General features: G+C 40.9%; 2 protein-coding genes across 2 annotated transcripts; both read right to left on the reverse strand.

Moving 5' to 3' along the window:
- Positions 1–383: 383 nt before the first annotated feature.
- calr (calreticulin) lies at positions 384–5,492 on the reverse strand. The gene is made up of 9 exons (XM_041040923.1): positions 5,225–5,492; positions 4,600–4,701; positions 3,657–3,860; positions 3,298–3,392; positions 2,888–3,097; positions 2,580–2,693; positions 1,889–2,032; positions 1,506–1,598; positions 384–1,335 (listed from the first exon to the last, which is right to left on the reverse strand). The coding sequence occupies exons 1-9, from the start codon at positions 5,316–5,318 to the stop codon at positions 1,117–1,119; spliced, it is 1,275 nt and encodes a 424-aa protein (XP_040896857.1). The 5' UTR covers positions 5,319–5,492; the 3' UTR covers positions 384–1,116.
- Positions 5,493–6,796: 1,304 nt separating this feature from the next.
- On the reverse strand, positions 6,797–12,157 carry tor3a (torsin family 3, member A). The gene is made up of 6 exons (XM_041040924.1): positions 11,878–12,157; positions 11,529–11,651; positions 9,958–10,223; positions 9,136–9,311; positions 8,594–8,718; positions 6,797–8,316 (listed from the first exon to the last, which is right to left on the reverse strand). The coding sequence occupies exons 1-6, from the start codon at positions 12,041–12,043 to the stop codon at positions 8,069–8,071; spliced, it is 1,104 nt and encodes a 367-aa protein (XP_040896858.1). The 5' UTR covers positions 12,044–12,157; the 3' UTR covers positions 6,797–8,068.
- Positions 12,158–12,460: the final 303 nt, after the last annotated feature.

A 12,460-nucleotide genomic window follows, 5' to 3' on the forward strand; every position in this document is an offset into this window, starting at 1 on the left:
CCACCTGTCTTTGTTGGGGGTTTTTTTACACAGCAACATGAAAAGTCTTTCCACTTCAGTTACTACCATTAGTAAAAAATGTATCTTTTACAAAAGGATCATCTTTCAGACTGTTTGGGACAGTGTGTTGGGGTACACAGGTACAGCCATACTGGCATCAGATGTGAGGAAACTGGTCGTGTACACCAAAAATGAGTAAACCTATAGTGAATGTGTACCAAATGAATGGAAGCTTTTCTGCTACTGGAGTGCTCTTAATGTACATCTGAGTTTGAGAACAGTTTATTTATACACGCAAGACGACAGTATGTGCATTGAAGTGATAAAATGTTAACTTTACAGTACAAAACTATGCAACGGATTTCATCTTAAAGAGCCCCATATGACCATCCGATCCTAAGTTGTTTGTTTTTGTTGTTTTTTTTTTTGTTTTTACAGGTTCTCAAATATATAGTGTTAGTCCTTATGCACGCTTGTGCCAGTAACATTAACCCTTGTTTGAATCAGAGGAGTTTAAAATAAGAGCAGACAGAATATCCAGTATAACGACGTGTACCCCTGTTGAATCCTTTGAGATCAACGTGAAGGGGAACTTGAGACTCACTACAAAAACTTTAACAAAAACAAAAAGATGTGACAGATTAATAAGACAAACAAAACACATGAGGTAAACAAAACATTTGCATTTGCATCATCCACATACCAAACATAGCTTTTCATGTCACCCTAACATTATACTTCATTAAAACCCAGATTTTTGAAAAACAGAAATAACAGCTCATGTACTTTTGGTGGGTACAACTGAAGAACAATTTAGTTTTATAGTTTCCGGTCTTGACATTTGTTATGACATCTTCATTCTTTTCTATTACTATTCTTAATTTAATAATAATAATAATAGTAGTAGCACATGGAAACAGGAAACAGAACAGCGATTGCCCTTTTTCACCTATTCCCTTGCTTTGTAAACAAACAAACAAATGAAAAACCGCATCCCACCCAACCCCTCCCCAGGGTGTCAGCCATGAGGGTCTATCATCTCAGTCACCAGCCTTGTTCCAATGGCTCACTGACTCAGACAGTCAGGTTCTTTTCTGAGCAGTTCCTGCATGACGTTTATAACTCATCCTTGAGTTTAGAGTCTGTGCCTTCATCCTCCTCCTCGTCCTCCTCCTCCTGCTCTTCACCCTCCTCTTCATCTTCCTCCTCCTCCTCATCTTTCTCCTCTTCCTCCTCATCCTCCTCCTTTGCCTCCTCTCTCCTCTTCTTGTCCTCCTCCTCACGTTTCTTTCTCTCCTCCTCCTCTTGGCTTTCCTTCATCTTCTTCTCTGCATCCTGGAGTAGATTGAAAAAGCAAAGTAGAAAGTGATTCATAAATGATTCCTTAATAATTTAACTTAATTTAATGCTACAAGTTTGTAAACTGGTACATAATAAAAATGTATGAACAGGACATGTGGTTACATGCAGCGTAACCTAGTGAAAGACACAAGTTTTGGGCTCACCTTAGTTTTACCCCATGTGTCGTTGCCTATTTCCTCTGCCAGGTTTGGGTCATTGGTGATCAGGAAGTTGTCAAAAATAGTTCCAGACTTGACCTACAAAAAAAAAAGAAAAAAAAAAGAAAAGAAATGCCCTTCATATGAAACAAACAAACAATTTGCACAGACTGAGAAAAAAATGAAACACTTGTGGACAAACTACAAACAAAACTTTGTAGTGGTTCCATCTCATAATAAGACACAGCAAAGTGTGCAAGCAAAGCTTTCCTTTTCCTGGCTGAATATAATTAAACTAAAATGTATACACTAGTTTTCTGTTCTTAATTTCAGGAAACTGACTCTTTATTGAGCAGTAAATAAGAGAGTCGGCTTCGGTATATTCTTACCTGCCACAAGTCCAGTCCAATCACACCAATGCTGTCGTATTTATAGATCTCAGAATCGGCTGTGTACTCTGGATTGTCAATCTCAGGATGGATCCACTTGCCCTTGTAGGCAGGGTTGTCGATTTCTTTGGGTTTCCATTCACCCTGTGGACCGCAAACAGACACAGAAAGCCAGGGATTATTGTTAATGTCTGAGGAATCACAAAAGCTAAAACATCTGCTGATTAAGAAGTTTCCCTGGAATAATTATGACATGCCAGCTGACGGACAGATTGAGATATTTCATGATGTAAAACTTAATATTTGATGAATTATTTATTTATAAATTATTAACACAACAAAATTAAAGTTCAAGTTTTACTCATAGTGAAACAACATAGTGTCCAAAATCACTCCCTAATTCACTACTTCAACACTAACAGGTGCAGTGTTGCATAGATGTAATTTTCACATCTAATACTGTACAGTTTTGTTTTTTATACTAAAAGTTGTGTGCTTCTGTTAGATTTAATAAGGGTTTTTTTTATAGGGCATAGATTTTATGCTGAGAATTTGGGGACTCCAATAAAAAGGCCCAAAGGAAATATAGTACATTAGGTAGCAACTGGAGAGTTATTTAAGACACAGCAGTAGTGTAAACCACAGACTGGAACGTGTGCATGTGTGTGTGAAATAATCATTTGCTGTTCACCTTGTAATCAGGGTTGGTGACCATAGGTGGCTCCCATTCACCGTCCATCTCATCATCCCAGTCATCAGGCTTCTTAGCATCAGGATCTGGGATGTTCTCAGGCTTGTCCCAGTCCTATACACACACATATCATATGACACTTATCAAAAACATTTTAAAAAGACCTATGGGTTTCATAGAAATTAAGTGAATTCTCTCTGTTAAAGAAAAAGGGGAAAAGAGAAAAAAAATGGAAAAAAGAAAGATGAAAAAGACAAAAGAAAATGGAAAAGACAAACAGATGCCTTGTGTGGCTCACAGTGACTAACCTCTGGTTTCTTATCGTCAGGGTCAGGAATCTTCTCCCTGTCGTCCCAGTCCTCTGGCTTTTTGGCTTCAGGGTCCTTAATTTTTTTGGGAGGCAGGAAGTCCCAGTCATCCTCCAGATTGCCCGACTCAACCTTTTTATTGTCGATCTTGACCTCGTAAGTGTTGTCAGGGTTGACAATCAGCGTGTACAAGTGACTGTACTCGTCATCCTGCAGGGCAGAAAGGAAATGTTAGCACCTATTGTGACCATGTTTGATTCATGAATGATTTAGATATAATGGGTTTATAATACACCACACTTTCCACAATCAACATGTGCATGCAGCGGGAATTAAAAAGAGCTTCTGCCATTTCTAAATGAAATATGAAAAAAAACAAAACAAAAAACACCCATTTATTGATGTCTCACCTTGCATCTGATATCTTTGTTGATCAGATGGTTCTTGCCTTTGTAGTTGAAGATGACATGAACCTTCTTTGTGCCAGGGCCACAGATATCAGGACCTGAATGAGTCCACAAATAAAGAAGCGAAAATGTATAATCAAGTCCTTCCGTTAAGAGCAGAAACAAAGCAAAAACACGGGGGAAAGGAGGTGAGGAATATGTCAAATCCATGAAAGTGGGGTGAGGTTGTCTGTGCATACAACTTAGTTAAGAGCTGTAAAACTATGCTGAAACATAACATGATTGTTTGTACTGTTATCACTGAGGAATATTCATAGGAGACAGAATCTTTTGGCCTAACAGAGGGACGTCTCTAAACTTACCAAACATGATGTTGTAGACAGAGTCTCCATGCATGTCTTCTTGGCTGAGGTCAGAGGGGAACAGTTTGATGTAGCCACCACCACAGTCAATGCTCTGCTCATGTTTCACAGTGAACTGGATGACTAGAGGCTGGCCCTGGTTGCTGAAATCATCAAAACGGGCTGACGAGGCGTAGAAGCGGGCATCTTGGCTGGTCTGCAGACCTGCAGTGCAAACAGTGTTACTGCAATGTGTCCGTATTAAGGAAGAATCTGGAGTAAAGCACAAATCATCCATGCTGTTTCTATAAAACTGTACAGGTTAGTTAGAATTTGTGAATATGAACAAGTCCCTTCTAAAGTCTAACAACACAGAGAGAGACTGTTGTGATGATGTCATGTAGAAACAAATACTGGAGCTGCTCCATGGACTGTGAATAATGGAGCAACTCTGAGATGCTCTGACTGCAACTCTGGTGATTTCACTGGCACACAGGAACATTTTCAGAATCACAGTTAGAAGCCCTCCATTCAGAATAAATGCATTTGCATAGAATATGTCAAAATAATAACAACATATGAGACCAAAGGCTCAGTGACTAGGACAGTGTCTCCGGTGCCACTCCAAAAAAAAATGTCCATCATGTCCTCTTTGCTTTGATTTCCAGCTGAGAGAGAGAGAGAGAGAGAGAGAGAGAGAGAGAGAGAGAGAAATGCACACATACATTTTGGCTTTAGTGCCCAAACTCTCTGGACTAACATCATGTAACGCCTGTTAAAGGACGGGTCTCACCTTCAGTACAGAGTGCTTCCTTAGTGTTGACCCACTAGCAAATGTTGCATTAAAAGCTAAAGAATTAAGGGAAATGGCAAGCATCACACTGTGCTGTATCAGTCGGTTAACTGTCTTGCACAGGAATAACAGATCCACAGTGTAAGAATAAAAGTCAACCTTTCCACTCACCTTTGTCGTTCTCTGCATCTCCATAGAACTTCCCCGCCGTCAGGACAAACTTGCCATAGTCTGACTTGTGCTTGGATTCCACCCAGCGACTCGTCCAGGCATCTGCACAAACAAGTTTAGGTTCACAGTTAAAAAGACTCGCATGCTGCCAATGCAGGTGAGGTGGGAATGTGTTACGCTGCCGGGGAACGCATTATGTGGCTGCCTTCACTATCCACACTGTGTTTGCAGTGAGACTGGCGATGAAAGAAGAGGACAGATAGGTGAAGGAGGGGAACAGTGAATGACCGGGGGAAGGGGGGCGGGGGGCTGTAGGGGGATGGGGAGGCAGAGCGGGTGTGATGAGGAGGAAGGGAGGGGAGATAAGGGTCATAGATGAATGGCAGCCATGTAGACTAAATTCATGTCCAGCGGAGCAGTAAGCAGACAGTGCATCTTAGAAATGTAAGTAAAATCATAAGATCATATCATAAATTCATTCATTTAGCCGACACCTCAACAGAATTAGTCTACCGTCTACCGTTTTTTCTCAGTGCTGTAATATCTGATACAGTTTACAGTTTCAACAAATTACAACAAAGACAGTTAAATGATGAAGGCACAGTTGTGTGTAAAAGGACCTCACCCCCGTCTTCAAATTGCTCTCGGAAATACACAGTGGACTCGGCCAGGGCAGAAGCGGCCGACAAGGCCACCAAAAGCAGCGACAGGGCTGTCATTGTGACGAGATCAAGCACCCCGTGGAATGAAAAACTACCTAAGTACACACACACAAATGAGTCTATATAATGTGTCTGCTCGATGCAGCAGCAGCTGTTTATCGGTCCAGTCTGTCATACAGTGATGGTACAGTGAGAAGTGCCGAGACGCCGCGACTACCGCTCGCCTCTCGGCTCGGAACAGATGTCTGAATCTGATTGGACGTCGGCCTCAGACCTCAATAAGGAAGCGCTAGCTCGCCAATCAGCCAATCACAGGAGAGTAAATGTGGACGAATAGTTGCTGCAGCCAATGGGTGCAGACCACGCGTTTGCTTGATACACAACCAAGGAAGGGTGATGCGCAACGGGTGAATGTGAAGAGAGAGAGAGAGAGAAATCACAATAAACACGAATAAATAATAATAACACGAATAAATATATGAGTTATTCCAACGTGTATGAGGCCAACGACGCCAGAATTAGCTTCCGACAAGGTAGTTAAGGGTAGGTTTTCCCCACCAGACCACATCAGACCAAATTTAGATCATAAACCACTTTACCCAAACTTGCCAAATATAGACTAGTCTAACCACAGTATCAGATTCAGTATCAGACCTTTATTCTGTTTGTCAAAATGCAAAAAGAAAAAACAATTTCATTACTTTATTACCACTCGGAGCACAGAGAATTGGTCTCAATCAAAAATCACCATACCTAGACATGTACAAAAAAAAAAACGATTTCACAAATCTGTAGCAGTCTTTAGGTTTTCTTGGTTAATGTAGTCCAGTCCATTTCCTGCACCACAAGACATGCAGCTAAGTTTCCCTTAATTGCTGAATTGGAAGCTAACTTCAGTGTCATAACTTGACATGAACAGCTGTGAAACAGATGTGCTGACTTTTAAAGATACCCTTCAAAGAGATATTTTGAAATGCAGTTTGTCTGATATTTTCTGGACAAATAAATAAATGACTAAAGAATTTTAAAAAGCACATCTACTCATTTTCTCTCTGTGTGAAAATATTATTTATTCCAGAAGTTTAACTGCTAGACACAAGTTTCCTGCCAAACTATAAAGTCCACTCTCAATGTTTGTGATGTGGAGCCAAGGCTGGATCACCAACTGGGCAAAGCAAGCAACTGATCAGGCCTCCCTGAACCCAAGGGGTTTATTCCAAATCATTTTGTCAACATAACTTGATTAATAGCAGATTTCTTAGAAATTTGCACCAATTGATGAGAAATATAAATTGTTTCTGGTTCTTCATTTTAGTTCCCCAGTCTTTTTAGAGGTCATAATCTAGCTTTAAAACATTAAATGTTTTTGTTCATAATGTGGTCATTTGTAGTGTCAGAGTATGACAGTGTGTTTTTACAAAACTGCTTCATTTTTTTCTATGTCAAGTAATCAACACACAGAAAATCAAATTACTGTAAAGCTGCAACCAGTGATTATTGTCATAATCAATACATCCAAAAGTTATTTTCTTTATTAACTGATTGATTTCTTTGTAGATAAAATGTCAGAACACAGCTGAAAAACACCCATAATCATTCCCCAAAGCCCAACCAGATATTTTAATTTGATTTTTTCAAAAATCCAAAGGTGTTGAGTTTACTGTTATATAAAACTATGAAACCAGCAAATATTCATATTTAAGAAGCTCATACCAGTGTTTTTTGACAAATGAAGTAAATAAAAACAGCTGTAGTTGGTTCACTGTGGGTGTTTATTTTCTTTAAACAATATCTGAGATCATTCTTTCCTCGTTCTTCTTGTGATGTGACCCTTTGAGCTTTAGAAAGCAAAATCTCTAAAGCACACCAACTCAGACCTGTGAGTATGTGTGAGACAAAGCAAGTCAATGAATCCCAAAGTAACAATGTAAAATTCTGTATATTAACCAATGATTATAATAATAAAACATTTATCAGGTTCACACAAACTCTCTTGAAATTACTGAGATCAAAAATAAATTATTAAAAGCCTTATTCTTAAACCCATTTACACAAAACAAAGCTGACTTGCAAATAGATTCTGTGGTTTACACACCTGGTCTTGCATGTTTTCCACAAACAACTTCAAGTAACATTTCCATCACTGCTGTTAGTTCTTACACACGCCATACTGTTCACACCACACTGCTATTTAATGTTCATAACAAGCCCAGTAAATGGCTCACAGAACTCCACAAAAATAATCAGGTACAGTAACATGTTCAAATATGGCACAAGTGATGTCAATAAATAATCAGTGCTAATGTTAGCACAGTGTCTGACATACAAATACTAACACATGAAGTATGACCTTATCTAAACATAAAAAACAACTCAGGGTGAACAGACATAAATAATGTGACATGATAACATGTCCTCTATGACATACACTGCACAAACCATTAATACCATCTTCTTCCCTTCTTCATCTTGACACTGTGAGGATTCAAACCAAGCAGGTGAAGAGGGGAGCAGCCACACTGCACATGATGGCTGTCTTGCATGAACACATTTCCTGCGGCACTACAGCCCTCTGCAGGATGAGCCATGCTGCTTTCCCTTCTTAATGCTGGACCTGTCCTGCTGTCTGGCCTTCTCTGAGGGACCTGGACGGACACATGTTGCATCTGTCGGGGGGGAGGAGAGTACGTAGAGCAGAGCAGAGAAGAGAAGACACATCTCCTCTGTGGCTCTGTATGCAGATGGGCTGGTAAAGCAATCTCACAACTCCTCCAGGTCTCTCTTGCTCTCTCTGTCGGTCTCTCCTTCTAGGGGAGAAAGAAGTTGATCCTCTGGGGTATGGACTTGCATCCCTGGGCTGAGAACAGTCTCTCCTCTTTGGGGACATACAGCATTGCCTTGGCCACCTCATCCAGTGTAGCTTCGTCTGTCTCCAGACCTCGGGCTGCGTAAGCATCCCGTGCACAGAGCTTGACGTGGCGGTACTCCAGAGGCAGGAAGGGCACGAAGAAGTCGATCAGGTGGCCGGACATCAGCTCACTCTGCGCAAATCCACCTGGGAGAGAGATAACCACAGGGGGAAATTGATTCCAAATTCCCAAACAATTTCCACCAACAAATATTTTCATATGAAGGTAGAAAAAGCTTGCTTTAATGTGAAAGTATCACTGATCCCGCTGAGAATCAATATCACCGTCTGAGGCTCTGTGCACTTTTCAGCTAATAGTTTTGGTCAATCAAAGTAAGTAGAGTAACTTTACAAATACAAGAAATGTGTTCACTTCCTGTCTGGAATGAAATAAAAGACAGCTCAAGACAGCACTGCTGCATACCTTGAGACTCCATAGTTTCAGTTCGTAGTCGATGCTCCAGGTCTTCCATACCGATGTCTTCTCGATTTTGACCGGAGTGCCAGAAGTCTAGCGCTACATCGTTGATCGTTGCCCCACCAATATTACTGTAGAGACAACAGGCACAGCAAAAAGATATATTTTGTTAAATATAGATAATTTGTGGAAATAAATACATTAGCTCCATACTTCAACAATGCTTTCTCTAAAAGCAAATGCTAATTTCAGTGAAATTTTAAGTTTTAGTGTTTTAGTGATCCCAGGCCTCTCCCAAATCATATCATCGTAGTGAAAAATGCATTTCTAAGTTAGACCAAACAGATTATCAGTCAGCAGAAATTGGACATGAGTAATTGAGAGCGTGAAAAATCCATAAAAAGGGCTAATGGAGAGAACGGAAGAAACATCCTTCATCACAGATGAGCTATCAGAGTATCTGGGCCAGAGGTGCAATACACTCTGAGTGGTAGCAAGTTTCTGACCCAGCTTGAGAAGACAGGATGAGCCTGAAATAAAGGACCAACCTGAGGAAAAGGAAGATGGCTGTGCGGTAGCTGACCCCATCGACATTGTCATAGTGATCCATGTAGGGCTTGATGGCATCGATAAGGCCTGGGTGAAGCTTCTCAGCCTCGTCGAAGATGAACAGAGTCTGAGGGCAACGCAACACCGTGTCCCGGATCGCTTCTCGCAGCTGGCCCTGGATACAAAGAGAAAGACCACACTACAAAGTCAAAAATCTTAACATGTTTTTTTTATTTATTTTGGTTTTCCCTGAAAAATTTCCATTGTATTTTAGTCAAAAAGAAAAAAAAAACATAATTGAAAAGAATTTGCTATTTTTATTTTTGTTATTGATCCTTATTATGCAAAAATCTTGTGATCTGTTATCATTTTTAGGGGGCACCCTGGCGAGACACAGCGGATATGTTCAGAATTCAGAGCCAACATTTACAAATTCTGCAGATTCTGATAGTATCAGTTTAAAGGTTATCCTGTGTCCCATACTCTGTTGAGTCTGGATTCTTTTGAGTAATAATGCTGTGTCAACATAATTTGGAAATCTACTGGAGTGATTGTGAAAGAATATGTTTAGATGGGACCACTCTGGCACCTGTGCCCTGGTTGGACAGATGCCAGGTTCCAAAAAGCCATGCATGTGCTTGCTGGATCAATGTCTGAATTGAAGCAGCCATCCAAACTGTGATCGTTATCTTACATGCAATGAATTACAAAACACAGACTAAACTAATCTAACTAAGCAAACTGGGGTCCCAAGAACACCGCCAACATGTTCCTGGCACAGAACGGCTGAATCTGTGCCAAGTGGGCTCTGTATGTCTTACCTTGTACGTGTCCACCAGTCTGGCATGTGGGAAATGGAACGGGGCGATGAACAGACGGACACACTCACTCTTCACCCCGTCACGATACAGGTTATCGGCGATGATCCGGGCCACAAAGTTCTTGCCGGTGCCAGACCAGCCATGGAAGGAGAGGGTGAGGGGCTTGTTGGACTCTGGGTTGTTGATAAAACCCTGGATGGCTTTCAGGACTACGGACTGAGCCAGGTGCTGCCCGTGGAGCTTCGTCTGCAGGTCTCTCGACAGACCTGCACCATGTTTGCACAGAAGAAAGTGCAAGCTTCTGAATGACAGTGACAGATGAAGAAAAATCTCAGCAATGATGCGGTGCTCTACCAAAATACCAGCATTTTTTGATGCACCTAATCCAGGACACTTTAAGTCACCTATTTTATAAGCCTTATAATTTCTGTAGTCTTTACATTGTTTTTTGCTGGAGCACCAGAAATTGTTCACAAATTACTGCGGCCAAGCCCAGATTATCAATGATTATTTTTCAACTGAAGCCACAAACAGCAAGTATTCTGTGACAGTGTTCCATGTCTTATATTCTTTGTCAAATTACACGTATTTAACGGTACAGCTAGTGAACAGCTGATAAATGGAATTAAACTTCCTGACCTTGTATGGGTGCAAATACATCAACCCTGCTAAAGAGCAAAGCACTTCTCCAAGAGGTTTGAGCTTGTTTTTACACACTTCACAGGTTTCCAGCATATCTCTGCAATTCATTGAAGCCAAGTAGAAGTTCTGCTCTGAATCAAGTTCAGAATCTAAATCTAAATGTAACCAAAATAATGGAATAATAAAGTATCCTTCACTTCCTTCATCATTTTGTTCTTCTTGTGGTGGATAAGTCACTCAAACCTGAACTACACGTCAATGTCAGTCCGACCTGGTGCAAAATACCATTAAAATATCTGACCTAATCTATGGTTACAACCTACTGTAAGGGCATGGGACGTATTCACATCAAGAAGAACACTTTATGTAAATGTTTAGTGCTGGTGAACATTGCACCTCTACTGTCCTGTCTAAGGTATACAATCTGTTTGAAGTTTTAGAGTGAAAAGTAAGACAATTAAAGCACCTTTTATTCTTGATTTCAGTGTTATAAAAACTGTGACAAGTCACCTTTGTTTGACTGAACACAGATGATAAACTGTAAATCTATAACTACTCTAAAACAGACAGGGCCAACAGGAAGTAGTTAAATGTGTGAAGTCCAATCCTCTTTATGAAAGCTGATAATTAAACATGTTTTGTGTTAAGTCAGGCAGCACAAAGAAACCTGATAATAAAGGTGAAGAAATAAGAAAGATAATATTTAGATAATTTAACATGATCCTCTATCGTGGGTTCTAGTGTGTGAAGTGTTGACTATTTCGCAAGACAGACACTGAATTATAAAGAAAAATCCACGTAAAAGATTAAATGAAGTGATCCACAGTGATGTCCAGAGACAGTACCTATACTTGCCGGCTCATCATCACACATGAACTGGGCCATATAAGCAGATAGTTTCCACCACTCAGCTGGATGGAGTGTGATACCTGTGATGTTGTTGGTTATCCTGCAGTCTCCAGATTCACAGCACTGGCCCAGGCTACAGTACCACTGATGTAGCAGGCTGATGTAGTCCTGGGGAAAACCTGCCCATAGGTCCCTGGTAGGAACTGCTCACATCCACAGCAACACAATTCATATTTTTTTAATATAGCATTGCTGTAACCACTGAGTAATATATCAACACTATAAGTCAAGCTATGGAGGGTTCTGTGACATGCATACTGGACAGACTAGAAAAAAAATGTGACTAGCATTATTTAATAGCTTGTGAATAGCTTGAGTTGCATAAAATCATTTTAAAGCCCCTATTGTTTCATTTCGTCTCCTACCTACCTTGCTGTGTAGCATCGTCTTGGTGTGGCTGACACTCCCCCTCCCAAATATTGCAATAAATATAATTAAAATAGTAAGTGGAGACATTGGAGATGCTGTCGAGGTGGAAGAAGTCCGCCTCTGTGGACAGAGCCCCGAGCAGAAGCAGAAACCACCGCACAAACATCGGGGTAGAGGTTGATCCGAGGCGCTCAAGACGAGACTGAAGACCAAGTCCAGGTTTTCCTCTCCCATTTATTTGGCCCAGGCCGTCTGCGAGCGGCCTGCACCGTGCGGGGTATGCCCTCCTCTCCCCACTATAGATGGCAACGAAGGAGGGGCGCTTGTTTTTCTCCTATGAGCGGCGCTTGCGGGCGGTCACTTAGCTCCGCCCGTCTTCAAAAGGAAGGTCACTAACCGTCTTCAGACATTTATTAAAACTTTATTCTACGTATATGAGGTAAAAGCAAATTGGGAGAGTGGTTCATTTTACTGTACTTAATATGTTCGCATATGCAGCCGCCCCCGAGGGGTGCACAGGTATTACAAATAAAGCCAACATTCGCTGTATGTGCTTCAATCGGGTTCCTGGTGAGAAAAAAAA

This window comes from Toxotes jaculatrix, chromosome 6, assembly GCF_017976425.1.
Source record: "Toxotes jaculatrix isolate fToxJac2 chromosome 6, fToxJac2.pri, whole genome shotgun sequence".
NCBI lineage: Eukaryota > Metazoa > Chordata > Actinopteri > Toxotidae > Toxotes > Toxotes jaculatrix.

Bases quoted from the DNA above. Each gene is read 5' to 3' on its own strand.
- tor3a (XM_041040924.1), bottom strand. From the start codon at position 12,043: ATGTTTGTGCGGTGGTTTCTGCTTCTGCTCGGGGCTCTGTCCACAGAG. The intron at 11,652-11,877 runs GTAGGTAGGAGA...GGATGTGAGCAG, and splicing joins AGACGATGCTACACAGCAAG to TTCCTACCAGGGACCTATGG. The intron at 9,312-9,957 runs GTAAGACATACA...CTTTGTATCCAG, and splicing joins GACTGGTGGACACGTACAAG to GGCCAGCTGCGAGAAGCGAT.
- calr (XM_041040923.1), bottom strand. From the start codon at position 5,318: ATGACAGCCCTGTCGCTGCTTTTGGTGGCCTTGTCGGCCGCTTCTGCC. The intron at 4,702-5,224 runs GTGAGGTCCTTT...TTGTTTGTGCAG, and splicing joins AGAGCAATTTGAAGACGGGG to ATGCCTGGACGAGTCGCTGG. The intron at 1,599-1,888 runs GTAAGAATATAC...TTTTTTTTGTAG, and splicing joins TTGGACTGGACTTGTGGCAG to GTCAAGTCTGGAACTATTTT.